We start from the raw sequence: 16567 nt of genomic DNA on the forward strand, positions 1-16567 counted from the left end.
GTCTGTCAAAACACCTCTACTCCCGAAAGGCAAGCACAGAATCTCAGGTACTACACAAGCTCACCATCCAGGGGGATGCCTGGCATACAATAAAGTTCCAACGGACGACTGTGGCTTATTCAGCCAACGATCGGTGTGTGATGTGAGCAGTGTTGTGACGGACACGTGTTTAAAACCCGAAACATGGACTGTCAGCTCCTTGGAGGCAGGGACCTTGGCTTTCTTCATCACTGCCAAGTCCCTCAGAGTAGAGGGGTTGCTAACCCTCTGCTAAGAGAAGGGAAGGGAGGGAGGGAAGGCGGGCAGGAGGGGGGAAAATGCACGTGGGCAGAGACTCACAGCATAAGGAAGTGCCATCGGTTAAGTTCGTAGAGAAACAGGATTCAAACTGGGACAGACCAGAGCCCGAGCCAGTTATTCACACCGGTAAGACCTCACTTACCGACCAGTCCTTCTAGACGGATGACGCAAGCACATCTCAGCATCCCTTCCCACAAAGGTGCCTGGCACTGAACAGAGACATGCTGAGGCCAAAGGAATCCGTTCTGACTGGCATCATGCTCATCGGGGGGGCTATTTACTCTCCTTAAATAAAGTCTTGATATACCCCAATCTGTCCACTTATAAATTTAAAATATATACTATCTTTTAAAAAAAAATCTATATTTAATTATAAAGCATCAGTGAAACTTCACTTGGGGAACGATAATCTAACATAAATGAATGCTTCCAATAGAAAAGGCTGTAATTTAAAATAAATTACTGTGTTAGAGAAAAAAATTTACTCTCTTCATAGGAAAAAAAAAAATAAAAATTACTAACCAGTATTAGGGACTCCTGCTCAATTAGAAAAATCGCATCCATAGCAAAGAACCAAAGAACCACCCCGCAGCCCTCCCCTCCCCGGTGGCTTTCACTGGTGGTCCCAGCCACCAAGCCTGTATAGCCCGCTCCAGCCTGAGTCTCATTAAGGCTTAGAGTCAATTAAGCCACGGATTGGAACAATCATTCCTCCTTTGCAAAGTATTGATATTTTTTTTCCTGGCCGCTTTAGGGCTTTTCCAGCACTCACGGGGAGATTTATGTTAGACAATTTCTTTCTGATTAAAACAAATCATAGCTCAACAATTCTAATTTCCTCCTTTCTGAGCAAGAAATGATCAGAGAACTCTGAAAACAGTGATCAAACCCATCGTGCAGAGGCTGGCACTAAAAAGCCCCATAGAAACACTCAGGAGAGTCTCCCTCCCTTCCCCTCTCTCTCTCTCCTATGGGCACATCTGTCTGTCTTTCTCTGGGTGTCTGTCCCTCCCACCCCCACCCCGGCTCTGCTTTCTTGTCTCCGCCTTTCCCTCTCCAGTTCATCTCCTTCAGTAACCATCGGTCTTGACAGGCTGCAGGACAGTTACTTATTCTCCGAAAGGAAAGGGGATGTCAAAAGCACAGCTAGTTTTCCGACCAAAGCAATAGGCAACAAGAAGGTTTATACACTTACTTCCGAAGGCCTAGCTAGCATCTAGGCCGGCTCCTGCTTCTAAACGGCGAGGGGAGCTGGCCAAGTGAGAATGCCCGAACCAGACCAGTGATTTTCAAAGAACTGGGACGCAGTGTGCTTATCACTGTGTCCCATAAACTAGTCTATCTTCAACAAGCTAGTGGGCAGCTGAAGAACTGGGGGCACTTCAGCATCACCAACATGAAAATCAATTCACACAGCTGAGTACTCAAGAAAAATAATCTGGTTATATGTACCTCCACTAGTCTAGTTTTCCAAAAACAAAGCAACCAAACTGTCCCTTCCCACAGTGGTACAACACTGTCACTCAGGTTACAACCCCCAAGGCTCAATGGGCAACCCTGATGTACTCTCAGTCATTCACTCAAAGACTCAGCCCCTCCTAATGACCAGACACTGCTGCACACCAGGGAATCGCCAAGAGGAACATGACGGGCCAGCCTGCTGCCCTCCTACGGCATTTCATCTCTTCTGCGTATGTGCCCTGTGTGCTCAGACCAGGTCCTAAACTTCTCTGTGCCTCATGTGACCTGAAAATAGGATTCAAGATAGTAACTACCTCATGGGGTTTATGACAATAAAGATGAACTGGACTAAGGCACGGAAAGTGTCGTGCATCGAGACTGGCACACAATGCCACTACTACCATTACTGTTATTGCGTCGTCATCATCACCATCATCAAAATGAGGAGAATTAAACTAGCCATCCAGATGAAGTGGCATGAAGTGTTGGGTGCTTCGGTTCCTATCTTACAGGCAGTTCCATTGTCTTTTTTAAAAAAAAAAAATATGCACACACTTTTTTTTCACAGCAGACAAATGGGCAGTATGACAGCCGTCTCAAAGAAGGCATCCCTGCCTGTCACACTGATGGGTCAGTTACCCTCTCTAGGCCTCAGTTTCCCCATCTGTTGAGTGGGGGGGCGGGGGGTAAACTGGATGATCTCAGAAAGTCCTTTTCAATCCCCGAATGCTACCATTTGACAACACCAGTCTACCCAAATGTCATCCTATAATCTAAAACTCTCCCTAAAAAGACAAATGACTTCACCAATTCATGACTGAATCTTCCACTGTATCACTCTTGCACAAACTAGCTCCCATCTTTGCTGGATCCTCTACAAGTAATGGCTAAAAGAGTTACTTCAAACCCAATGGGTCATATATGATTAAAAAGAACTTTTTTTCCACATATACCTTAAGGAAACGTAGACTTATTTCTGCTTTTCTTTGACGTCTCCCCAAAGCTGTTGGCAGGCCTGCAAGAAGGCCATCAAGCCTACGATGACTCTGATCACCAACCTCACTGCCAAGTGCCCCAGTATCTCCTCCAGTGTTGCAAATTTAACCACAGCTGAAAATAAACACTTAACCAGCTCTCACTTACCCACATTCCCAGACCAGACAAGCTGTGAATCACCCCCAGTGGAAGGTAGTTCTGAATGATCGCTACGTGTTTCTAAACAGCACTGCATGAATTTTGGGGAGATTTCCATTATGGAGAGTTGGGCTCAGTCCAACATCAAACTGCATTTCTGTTCTTCAGGCGCATGGCACTTTCCACGAGAGGTGGTGGGGGGGGGGGGTTGGCCTCTGGAAAGGTCCAGACGATGGGAGAAGCCACACAAAAGGAGGAGTGTCTTGAACAGACACTCTGCAGCGCTGGGACCTCCCTGGTGGTCCAGCAGTTAAGACTTCGACTGCCAGGGCAGGGGTTGTGGGTTTGTTCCTTGGTCAGGGAACTAAGATCTCACACGCCTCAGGCCAAAAATACCAAAATACAAAGCAGAAGCAATATCGTAACAAATTCAGTGAAGACTCAAAAAACGGTCCATGTCACTTCACACAGCAACTGGGCCCGGGCACTCTACAGCCCAAGTGTCCTGGAACCCATGCTCTGCAGCCAGCAAAGCCCACAAGTCACAACAAAGCGCCCCTGAGTCCCCGAGAAGACTCAGAGAGGCAAGAAATAGAAAAAGAATCTCCACAACTTTGACAACGAAAGATCTGGAGTCTCAGTTAGCTTTGCAACTGTCCAAGGAATGGAGACAGCCTTGGGCTGGGGGCCGGCCAGACTTTCATGGGAATGAAAACAGCAAGTTCTCTAAAAGGCAAGATGAGGAGAGGACCCAGAGCTGCAGGAACGAAGGCGGTGCGTGGCTCATCAGAAGCCAGACTGCACCTCTCCGGCAAGATGAGGAGAGGACCCAGAGCTGCAGGGATGAAGGCGGTGCGCGGCTCATCAGAAGCCAGACTGCACCTCTCCGGTACGGAGCCTGGCCAGGGCGGAGGGCCGGGGTAACTACACTTGACAGGACTGCTCGGATGTCCCCGTTTCTCTCCTGGGTGCTGCCTCTTCTGGTATAATTATTATGACCCTATGGCTCTCAGCATTTTCTGGTTTGAACAATACACTGTCACCCTACTCCTAAGAGAGGGCTACAGATAAGTAAATGTGTTTTTCTCTATTTTCAGAGTTTCTAAGCACCAGGAACCTTCCCACCCGCCCCCCCACCAAAGTGTTACAGGCTCTCAGAGCAGGAAACACTACAAGGAGAATTAAACTAGGATGCAGGCACTTAAACTGTACACCAGACACATGAACTAACTTACGTGATCAGACATGTGAACACATGTTACCATCTTTGGAAGTTCACAACCTTCAAAACTTTTCACAAACTGAAGGCTTGTATGTAGGGGACTTACTGCATACTAGACTGTCCTAGAGCACCCACTACATATAGTACAAAATAGATGCTTAATAAGTATCTGTACAGTTTTTTAAACAGTCTTGAGAATCTCCGAGTTAGCTGGTGAATGAGGTTGTAAGAACACCTGATTTTTGTAAATACTGGTAAAAATCTGTACCTGCCCTTTCATTGGGGGGGGGGGTGGGAAAAGTCAAGCAGCATGAGAACTGCAGAGCAATACACTGGAATCTCCTGGGGGGGACTGTGAAACACACACTGCTGGGCTCCACCTCCAGAAACTCTGATCTAGAAGGTCTCGGGCAGGAATCTCCATTTCTAGCAGGTTCTCAGGTGACGCTGACCGTGGGGTCAGGGACCATGCCCTGAACAGCACTGTGTAAAATCCTGCTCCACTGGCAACAGGGATTCATCAGTGAAACACTATTCAGATCATTATCAGATGTGCCCTATCCTTTCCTCCCTTAAGAACAGCACCCTCCCAGTCGCCCTTTTCATTTTTGTCTGCATGTTGCTCACAATTTGATGTAGATTTCAACATCCTGTAATTCATCAACTAATTCTCTCCTGGCTAAAACATTCCAGGTAATTAAAGTTCAGTAATAACTTATTCTTTCTGCTCCAGCACCTGCATTTCATTTGTTTATTTTCCCGGAGTCATAAATCTGAAGGGCTGTCAAAGCGCCATAATATTAGTGCAATAATCAAAGTTAATTAGTCCCTCTCAATAAACAACAACAAAGCCATCACAGAGGTGCACTGAAGTTTCTCCCGGATACCCACCTTACAGACCGCAGTGCAGCTGGGACAACCAGACCCTGAGAACTGCCAGGTAGACGAAGGCAGTGCTCTTCGGTCATTTAAAAGGAGACTCTGCGCTTGGCTCACAGTGATGCATCAACTCCAAGGAAGGCCCGGGGGTTCGGGCTCTGCACCTGGTAACCCGCTGACGGGCACTAGAGCAGACGGGTTCTCCCCAGCTGCTAGGCCTTACCACGTGCATCCCAAACTCCAACACCACCACAAAAAAGGGACACAGGATGCAAAGAAATGAGAGGGGCCAGCCTCACAGCCAGCTTTCAGTAACCTGGTGTCTTCAATAACTTTGGATTTATTACTTACGGAACTTGAGAGATGTGAGTGCTAGGTAGGTTCTGATGAGAAGGCTGGCGGGGAAAATATAGGCAAGATTCTGCCTTCAATCTTCGGGAGAACTTTCTAATTATGAGATGCGTGAAAACAGGATGGGCTGCCTTTGCAGAGAGAAGCCTATCCATCCCTGGAAGCATTTAAGCCAAATCCAGGTGAGCTCTGTTCAGAGAAGCTGTGTAAGTGGTCTCCACCGTGGGAGGAGGTGGGACACGGTGACTGAGACAGCTGACATCACCCTAAGAACGTAAGGCTCCCTGCACTCGGAGGCCATCTCTGGGCGAGTCCCCACGTCTTGTCCTTCGCACTCACTGCCCAGGTTCCAAGATCCTATTCCCCTGTGGCCAGGACTCCATGTTTATTACCCACTGCTACATAACACCTTCCCCAAAGTGTAGAAGTTTAAGGCAGTAAGCATGTGCTGTCTCACCGAGGTTCTCCAGGCCAGGAACTGGGATGGTGCTGACTCGAGATCTCTGATGCGGTTGCCGTCGACCTGTCAGCCACAGTCATCTGCAGGCTTGACAGGGGCGGGGGAGTCCAAGAGGGCTCCCTTGGGAGGCCTGTCACAGGGGGCTCAGTTCCTTATCCCAGGGGCTCTCCATGGGGACACCCGAGCACCCCCACAGCACAGCGGCTGGCTTCCCCCATGCTGAGCGATCCAGGACACCAAGCAAGAAGGAGCCACCAGCATTTTACGGTCCTTCCTGTGAGTCACGCTCCATCATTTCTGCCACACTCTATCCCTCAACAGTGAATCGCTGTGTTCAGCCTGCACTGGAGGGGAGGAGAATTAGGATCCACGTCTGAAAGGAAGGGGCATCCAAGAATGTGTAGTGACTTCCCTGGTGGCCCAGTGGTTAAGAATCCACCTGCCAATGCGAGGGACGCCAGTTCAATCCCTGGTCCGGGAAGATCCGGCATGCCGCAGAGCAACTAAGCCCATGAGCCACAGCTACTGAGCCCACGCGCCCTAGAGCTGGTGTTCCACAGCGAGAGAAGACACCACAATGAGAAGCCGGAGCTCGCTGCAACTAGAGACGACCTGCATGCAGCAAGAGACACCGCGCAGCCAAAAATAAAATGAAAATAAATATTAAACTAACACTTAAGAAAAAAAAGTACGTGTGGACAGATTTTTAAAACTACCGCGACCACTTAGTTCAAAAGTCTTCAAAATCCAGGCACATCTGCCTCCCCAGCTGACTAAGGGGCAGGGGCTTAGTTCCAGGTGAGCTCCCCAGGAACAGAGCGCTGGTTCTGCCAGCCACGTACCTTGGGCACTAACCCCGGCCTCTGCCAGCACCAGCCAGCTCCACACCAGGGCGTGGGTACCAGCGATATAGCCAGTCACGTCCCCACGCCCCTCCTGCCCCCGAAGGAGGGTGAAGCCCTGCTCCTCGCCCAGCTCATTTCAGAGTGGCCTGACACCGGCGGGAAGAAGCAGGGAGGCCTGGCTACTTCCGAGGGCTCTAATCAATACAGAGACTTTTTTAAGGTGTAAGAGGAAACATATCTTCCAACAAGATTTCTGAGAGTATGTGCCTACTTTAGGGATCTGTGTTGAACAAGCCAGCCTCTCCATAATTACTTTTTTTTTTCCTGAGTCTTTACTACGTGCTGGGTTCTGTGCAAGGGTGTGCATAATGAACCATTACCAGGACCATTCCCCTTCCACAGGTAAATAAACCAAGGGCGTAACCAAATGTTCAAGGGCATAACCAAATGTGACCAGGGAGATGCGGCGAACTCATGTCCAAATTCAGGACTGGTTCCCAGGCCTAGATGACTCCAGAGCTGGGGCTCCCCTCTACTCCTCTGGGCTGCCTCCCTGTAAATTAAAACTCAGTCGACTTTAAATATACACTTACAATAAACCCTCACCTTCTGCAGCGTGAGCCACCCCACCCTGAGACGCTGCCTCACGTGCAGCTGCATCTTTGACCGTGCAGGGAAGGTGTTTTTGGCCCAAGGGCTGTGTCGCCTCTCTGTTTCATCTAACAACGGCTATGTCTGAGACTCTCTGTAGACGCCCCACAATAAACACGAAACTCAGTCTCACACGTACTTTTTTCCTCTTAAATGATGGCGCCTAAACACTCTAGTGGCCAGAAGCAAGACTTGTCGACCACTGGCTGAACATCATCTGAAAATGAAATCCATCTCTCCCCACTACGTCGAAATTGTTTCACAAGAACTCAGGGCCCCGTACTGATGAAAGACTGCATCTGCACTGAGTCTCCCGGCTGGGAGTGGTGGTTTGGAGCTCTCCGTCTACGCTTGACTTTGCACTCTTTAAAACTCAGCAGTACATCATAGCCCTCGTTATGCAAAGGTTACAATGGATGCAAAGTTTGAAATATTCAGTTCATGACTGGGTGAAAAAACCAACATACGCAAACGAAGACAAGGAGATGGTGATCAAAGACAATGAATAACAGGCAAGATTAATAAGTCAATGCAAAAATTTCAGAATGAGAAATGAAATGGAAAAACTTAGAGGAGAAGAACCAATCACAAGTTTTAGGCATTCTGGAGACAGAGGAAACTCAGAATATTTTAGCAACCGATTATGTCTATGAGAGGGATGAATAATTTATTATCTGATAAAGAACCTTTCCTGAGCCTGTGACAGGGAAGGGCAAAGAGGCAGCTGAAGTTCAACAGTAAATACACTGTGCACCACTTGAAATGTAAGTCTGGGAAGAGCTTCCTCGGGGAGGGGAGGCTCAGCAACTGGGTTTCAGAACGCCACCAGTGAGGCTCTCTTTGCTGGAGGACCACAGGGACCCTCACATCAGGGACAGAGAAACCAAGCCCGTGAAACAGGCCCGTCCTCCGCCACAGCACGCACCAGTCATTCTGGACTGGGTAATGAGAAGGGCTTTGGGCTCGGGAGACACGGCTTCACACCTTGGGTCCACCATGTGGCTCCCAGCTGTGTGAGCTTCAGCAAAGTCCTCCCCCTTCTCCCAGCCTCTACAGCCTCATCTGCAAGATGGGTTTCACGCATACACAAATACTTCACTGCTAAGTGCCAGTAAGCAGGGTGCCGAGGACAGAGGCAGCTATGAATACCCAATCCTACCTGCAGCTGATGATAAGGAGATGACATCTGTAAACAGAAATGTCCCGAGGTAGAACCTTTCTGCCTGTGTGTGTGTGTGTCTGCTAAAGTCAGACACAACTGAGCGACGGGCACACGGTGATTAAAGCGAGTGGCTTATACCGCTCCTGCTGGAGTGCAGACCTGTTTACACCACACTTAGTCTACTGAAAATCCAATACTATACATAGAAACAATTTTTAAAGTAAAGAAACGAGGAACAAATCTAGCAGCTGATGTCGGATGAACTCTTCCCAACAGTCTGTAACTATTAAAAAGATTAAGAGTTTTTATATTTGTTTAGCTAGAGATCACTCACAACAACGGGGAAGAGCCTTACACTCTGCAATGCATTGAGTAATGATCACTTTTTCCAAGCCAAGTTGCCTGACTAGACAGACATCAAGCTTGTATGTTAGCCACCCCACATGTCTCCCCTCAACATATACACATCTCATGAAAGAAGGCCTTTGGTCTGTAAAGGTAAATTATCAGATTTAAGCTTCTTCTATCACAGGAGAGTGGGGGAAATGCCCACAAATACTAAAGCACACAGGATCATGAAGTCACTGAGCAGATTAGAGAGAGTCTAGAAGTAGCTAGATTTCTCCAGCGGTTCTTAGAAGTGCGAACAATGTTTCACATGGGATCCTCCCCGCCTCACTCCTTACTACCGCGTCATGAAAACAGGTTGCCAGCATCCATTAAAAGCACAGCAAACTGTCTAACACGTAGGCTCGCACCAAGCGTTCCATATCTGACAATGACAGTGAAATCACTATTTTCCGATGCTTATCAATGAGGCTGCAGTATGAGATAATACTGTCAGCTTTCCACACAACTTCACTCCAACTAAATAAACAGACCGAGTATCAACTCTATTGAAAACTAGAATAATTGTGATACTTCAGTCCCCCCAGCATCAAACTGCGTGGCGATACCCAGCCGAGCACGCACGCTCTCCCTGACACGTGCACATTCCATTAGCTCCGACTAATAAATCTTTTCTCTGAGCCCTCATCTCCCGGCTTTCTCAATAACTGTTCTGATATAAACCACTGCATGCTGTTCCTGATGACTGATCCCTTAACAATATTCCCTAAATATATGCAAAGTGTGTTTCTCTGTAAATACAATAGAAAAAGCAATCACATCAATAATTAAGATGGCTTTTCAAATGACAGTTGAGTGCTAATATGAGCTCCACTGGAAAATACTCATCAACAAACTAAATACACATCTATTAAAACGTAGGAGTCCAGACATATGAAGACAGAAAAAATTCATTGCAACTCCACTGGAGTCAGGCCGATAAACACACTCCCTACAGCTCCTCTTTCAGCCACTTGGAGAGGTTAAGAAAAGTAAACATTCCTTTGTACTTTCATGCATGAATAAGAAATTATTTTATTATTATTACTAGCAGCAGCAGCTAACTAACATTTAACTGAATACTTAAGCCCAGCAATCCCACTTCAGGGCATATATCCAGAGAAAACAATAACTCAACAAACTACATGCACCCCAGTGTTCGCTGCAGCACTATTTACAACACCCAAGACATGGAAGAAACCTAAACGTCCACCAGCAGAGGACTGGATAAAGAAGACGTGGTACTTAAAATACAATGGAAAATGGAGAGACTAGCAGGGAAACACTACCGCATGTAAAATAGCCAGTGGGAATCTGCCGTATGACTCAGGAGCTCAAACCAGGGCTCTGAGACCAACCTAGGAGGGGTGGGATGGGGTGGGAGGTGGGTGGGACCGGACATGTGTATAGCCATGGCTGATTCATGCTGATGTACGGCAGAAATCTACACAACACTGTAAAGCAAGTATCCTTCAATTAAAAATAAACAAATCTAAAAAAAGAAGAATGGTCACTGCGGCAGAGTTGACAGCCAACTTTGGATGAAAATGTGAGAGACTGACCTTCACAAGAGCATCACTTGGAAGACCACACAAATAAATGACTTCCTCAACAAGTGATGGAGTGTCACACAACAGTCACAAGCAACAAGGTACATCTATGCACTGAGAATAAAAGACTTCCTCTAGTATTAAGTGGGAAAAAAATTCAAAGTACATAACAGCATGTGTTTTAGCTAGTATACACAACCTTTTCTGGAAGAACATACAGGAAATAGTTAATGATATTTACCCCCAAGAGAAGAATGCAAGGGACTTTCACTTTTCATCGTATACACTTTATGAAGATTCAAACCATATGCACATTATGACCATTCATTCTCTATACATCTCTAAAGATTACTCTATACCACGTAGTAGAGGTTAATACATTTTTCTAACTCTGGAGTTAGAAAGATGCTAAGATAACTGGAAAAAAAATGGGCCCTGTTTTTTAATTTAACTCAAAATAATGAATCCAGTGAGATCAGGACAAGGGTTCATTTAAAATATACTAAGTTTGAAATCCTGCTTGAAAAAGCAGAAATAAATCTCCCTTTTCTTGACTTCCATAACTTCTCAGCCCAGAAGGCCGGACGTTCTCTTAAACAGACCATGGTCTATTTCTTCAGATGGCAAGAAATCTTCCACGGTGTTCAGAGGATGAAGACAATCTTGGCAAGGACTATCCAGCCCCCTCCACGCCCCGCTCCAGCCACCTGTCTCCCCCACCCCAGAGCTACCGCGCAGATCACTCCCTCAGCTCAGTTTGACCCTTCTCCCCTTTCCCCCCGATCCTTCCTGAGATCTGAGTTCAGCCACCTCTTTCTCGGGGACTCCAAATGCCCCGCCTCTCTGGCATCCTTCACCATTTTGGAATACCACCTCGCCTCATTTCAAGTTTACAGTGGTGTTTATCTATCTTTGGCTTGATCTGTCTTCCACCCTCAGCTGAAAGCTCTACAGAGACAGTGACAACACCTGTTTTTCCTTAACGCTAGACACCCAGTACCTATGACACTGGGGCACTTCACAGGCATGGGAATGAATGAGGTCTGTATGTTACTTCAAAGCCTGGTGATCATGTTAAAAAATAAAAAAAAACAAAAAAAAACCCACTCAGTTGTGTCACTCTGACTCAAAGCCTCTCATGCCACAGTGACTCTGAGCCCCTCGGCAACCCCCTCCCGCTCCCCCGGCCTCCAGGCACACGAGCGTGCCCACCGAGCCTGGAAGCCTCCAGGCACATGTCCACCGCCAAGCATCTCCCCTGACATTTGCATGGCTTACTTCGCTATTTCATCAGGGCCTGGGTCAAACATCATAGCTTTAGAGGGGTCTCTGCTGACCACCCAAGCTGAAATAGCCCACGCTGTCCACTCCTGATCCCTCACTCTGCTTCACTGGCCTGCACTGCATTTATAACAACCTGACATCATGTTAAACTTTAATCATCCCTTTATGGTTGGTTTCTTCTAGCTAGAAGTTCATGAGGGCAGGTATTTTGTTTTATTTGATGCTATATCCTTAACCCCAAGAGCACCAACTGCCCTCAATACATGTTTGTGCACACAGGCACATCAACACCCACATCTGCACAGAGAAAAGCAAAGAGGAAAAACCGAGACAGGGTTAAAGTCTGCCCCTTTATCATTCTGAAAACCGCACATAACCTCTTAGTCACACTCGAGGGCGTCAACCACATTCTGTTTTTCTTAATAAACGAGCTAAATGAGTAAACATTCTGGAACCTCTGACTAATAAAGCAGATGACATTGACAGAGAACCATAAACAAACTATAAACGGCTTGCCTGTCCTTTCATTCATAAAATAAACAAAGAGAATATGACTTTAAAAACAAAGAAAACATTATTCCAAGAGCAATAAACTTTATGAACTGTACTAAAACCTTCAAGTGTTTATCCCGGCATGTGTATTTGACAATTAAAAAGAAAAATGTAAGCGCTCGCTTACCCATTCTCCTAAAATGCGGGACACAGCTTCAGTGGCTCTCGTCATGTTCCTGCAGGCCAGGATCACATGTGCACCATGAAGGGCGAAAGATTTGGCAGTTTCAAACCCTGTGGTTTAAAGGAAAGTCCACATTAGGAAACACAAATGCAAAAGCACCAAATCATGATGCTAAATGGCCTTTGCTGAGCACCTTATGCATTACTCTAGTGGATGTCAATTAGACGGGATTTGCCCTCAGAAGAAATCTGCAACTATCTTGAGACATTTTCAGTAGTCAGAAAATGACTGACTTTACTGTGTGTGTGTGGGGGGGGGGGGGCCGGGGGGGGTGATGGGAAGTGGGTGTGCTACTGGTATCTAGCCTGTAAAGGCCAGGCATGCTACAGAATATCCGATATGGCCCAGGACAGCCCCACAGCAAAGAATCATTTGGTTCAAATGTCTACAGCGTTGAGGTTGAGAAAACCTGTCCCAGGAACACAGTGATTTCAAAGGTGAAGGCCACACCACAGAAAAGCTTGCGGCACGGCCAGCCTTTGAACCACTGCTTGACAACAACCAGACTCTGTGCTCAATACAAAGGGTAAGGATATACAAAGACTGAGACATGGTCACTGTCCTCAAAGAGTTCACAGTCTAACAAGAGAAAACAAACCTGGAAAGCAAAACAAACATCTGCTAATAAGTTCCTGACAGCGTGCTTGGACTATTTTAAATGTTTCCAGCACTTCTGCTTCCAGCAATGGCAACTCGGTTTCCTAGACCCACACTCTTGCTGAGAACAATTAGAAAGCTGGACAAAACAACACATACACACTCACACACACACCCCTCAGTATGATTGAGAATCTGGGGGGCTAACATCTGGAGAAGTTGAAAGGCCAAGAGAGGTGAGCCAGCATTTGGTGCTTCTATACCCAGTGAGAACACCCTTCAAAAATAAAGAGAAACAAGATTTTTAAGCAAACAAAAGCTGAGAGAATATATCCTCAGCATGTCTACAATACAGGAAATACTAAAGGATACTCTTCAGATAGGAGGGAAAGGACCCTAGATAGAAATCTGGAGTTGCAGAAAATGACAGAGCAATATAAAGGGTAAAAAGATGAAAAACTCTAAATGATAATAGTAATAGTTTGTAAATTTACCACACCTAGTGAACATTACTATATTGACAATAATGACATATAACCCAGGAGGTAAGTACTTGAGATTTAAGTATTCTAAGACCCCTGCACTGCCCAGAAAGTGCTAATTTATATGAGAACCTTAGTAAGTCAAAAACACAGGATGTTATCTCTACAATTACCACTGAAATAACAGTAAAATAATACAAATTTAACCAGTTAAGGGAAGGGGAAGTAGAATAATTTTTAAAAAGAAAAAAGACAAGAAAGAGGAGAAAAATGGAATATAAAAGTTACACAGAAAGCCAATAATAAAGTAATATATTTAACCCCAAATATATCTGTAATCCCAGTAAAGTGAACTAAAAACTGCAATAACACAAAGACTGTCAGACTGAATAAAACATATATATATATACACACACACACAACAGGCTCCCTACAAGTGTGTATGTTTTGTTTTATATCCTTAAATATAAGGATAAAATATTAAAAGAATGGAAAAAGACATACCATGTAAAGATGAACCAAAAGAAGTATAAGAGAAAAACCTGAATATTTCATAATTTTAAGTTCTAATCCATGAGGAATATGTGACAATTCTATATACATACACACATGTGTCAAAAGTTGACAGAATTAAGAGGAGAAATACACAAATTCATAATCAGAGTGAAAGATTTTAACGTATCAGTAACATAAAAATAAGTCAATAAACAGGAACTAATAGAAGATTTCTGACTTTAACTAATAAACCTGAAAATATTAAATCACTGATAAACAGTGATAATATTAAACAATGAACACAACAGCAAAACGTACACTCAAGTACTTAACGGATATTTACCAAAACTGAACATGTGCAGGGCAACAGTCTCAAATTCCAAACAAACATTAAAACTGTAAAAGATGCCCTTTGACAATAGTAGAATAAAATCAGAAATCAATAAAAGACCCTAGAAAGTTCCCATCTGGAAACTAAGCAACACATTGCTAAACAAAAAATTATGACTCAAAAATTCACAATGAAAATCAGAAAATAAACTAAATGATTATAAAACTCCTACATATCAAAACTTACAGAACATAGCTAAAGCCATGGAAAAAGGACAAAGGAAGAAAATATGAGTTCTATTAAGCATCTATTAAATTAGAGGAAATTTTAAAGCAGCTGATTACCTAAAGAAAGTAGAAGGAAGATAATAAAAATAAAACAAACATAAAATACAGAGGAACAAAGAATCCGAAAGTCATTGCCTTGGGGAAAAAACAAAATTGACGAAGGGCCAGAGAGAGAGACGACAGAGGAAGCACACACACTAGGGCAGACACGTGAGTGAGCAAGGGAGCACACAGACGGCAGACGTCACGTGTGAATAAGAGGACGCCAGTCAGAGTCTACAACCCTAAAGTGACCTTAAAAAGGATAATTAACAGCCTCACACCAACAGATTTAAGATATCGGTGAAAAAGACAAATTCCCAGAAAGACACCACTTAAAAACTGATGCAAGGAGAAAGAGAACAACTGAAAAAAACCTGGATTTTTAATTTTTTTTTTAATTTTTTTTTTTTTATTAGTTGGAGGCTAATTACTTCACAACATTTCAGTGGGTTTTGTCATACATTGATATGAATCAGCCATAGAGTTACACGCATTCCCCATCCCGATCCCCCCTCCCACCTCCCAAAAACCTGGATTTTTTAAAAGAAAATTCTTTTGAAAACTCTGGATCCATTTGCCTTGAACAATAAAGTCTACCAAACATTTACGAAAATAAAAATGCCAATCTCACATAAGCTCTTCCACGTAATAAAGAAAAACTCAACTATTTTATGAGGCTTGAACTCACCGGTCATTAGGGAAACGCAAATTAAAGATACAATAAGATGATAACACATATTTACTGCTACAATGGCTAAAACTTTTAGAAATTAAAAAATAAATAATGACCCCACCAAGTGTTGGCAAGGATGTGGAGCACCTAGAACTCTTATACACGACTGACATGAAAAGAGAAAGGAAGGGAGGGGAAGGGAGGGGAGGAATCTAATTTCAGAGCTTGACTATCACCCCACTACTCTGAAGTGTAAAATACCACACCTTGTAAACTGTGTGGAAAATCACACAGAATATGCCACGACAAAGAAATCAATTCTACTGGAGAAGGCAGCAATGTAATTCAGCCAAAGCTACGTCAGATGATCACAGATTAGCGTTTCCAAGATAATGTTTGTATGTAGGAACAATCAGAGTGCCGTTATCTTACTGAGGCTGCCACGTGAAAGAGGCGAGCACGGGTAGTCCATTCAAACCACTGCCACGGATCTAGTCTGCATGGAGGCCAGACTATTTACATAAACTCGCTCTCAAGGTAAGCCAGCACAGCACAGTGGAAAACTCAGGAGTCTGACACGTCTGTGTTGACCCAGCTCTAGCTATTTATAAGCTATCAGACATCAGGCTGTGCCTTTAACCCATCAGAAACTCAGTCATCCTTTATTAATAAAATGGGGAGTGAACAGTAAACGCACACTAGGAGTCTAATGTTAACCATAGTCAGTGGGAAAACAAATGTTAATGACTGACCCTTTCCAAAATCCACTTCAGCGGGAAGTCTGGGGCCTTCTCTCTGATTTGTATGAACTAGCAAATATAGCACAGCCATCATGACTGAAAAAACTCTCTCCGAGCTCTGCTCCCAACAGCAACACATGAGTTAACTAGTTTCAACATCAACTAGAACTTAAAGAAATTAGCTAGGGACTTCCCTGCTGGTCCACTGGCTAAGACTCCATGCTCCCAAGACAGGGGGCCTGGGCTCAATCCTGGTCAGGGAACTAGATCCCATGTGCCGCTACCAAGACCCAGCACAGTCAAGTAAATAAGTAAATACTTAAAAGAGAAAGAAATTAGCCACAAGATCTACCACTCCATTTGTCTAAGTACTGGCTTAAGAACACACTTGACCACCGTTTATGCCAAGCTCTACAGCCCAAAATATAGTCATTTCCCATTGTATCAGTCCTGGGTGTTCATTGGGAGGACTGATGGTGAAGCTGAAACTCCAATACT

At 44.8% G+C, this 16567-nt stretch overlaps 1 protein-coding gene across 16 annotated transcripts in view; it reads right to left on the reverse strand.

Moving 5' to 3' along the window:
- The window catches only part of WWOX (WW domain containing oxidoreductase), an 886111-nt gene that overhangs the window by 823402 nt on the left and 46142 nt on the right, over positions 1 to 16567 (reverse strand). For all 16 annotated transcript variants that reach the window (XM_043436487.1, XM_043436488.1, XM_043436495.1 and 13 more), the window contains exon 5: positions 12366 to 12472. In XM_043436487.1, the coding sequence (XP_043292422.1) occupies positions 12366 to 12472 (107 nt within the window). The remainder of the gene's footprint in view (positions 1 to 12365; positions 12473 to 16567) is intronic.

This window comes from Cervus canadensis, chromosome 18, assembly GCF_019320065.1.
Source record: "Cervus canadensis isolate Bull #8, Minnesota chromosome 18, ASM1932006v1, whole genome shotgun sequence".
NCBI classification, from domain to species: domain Eukaryota; kingdom Metazoa; phylum Chordata; class Mammalia; order Artiodactyla; family Cervidae; genus Cervus; species Cervus canadensis.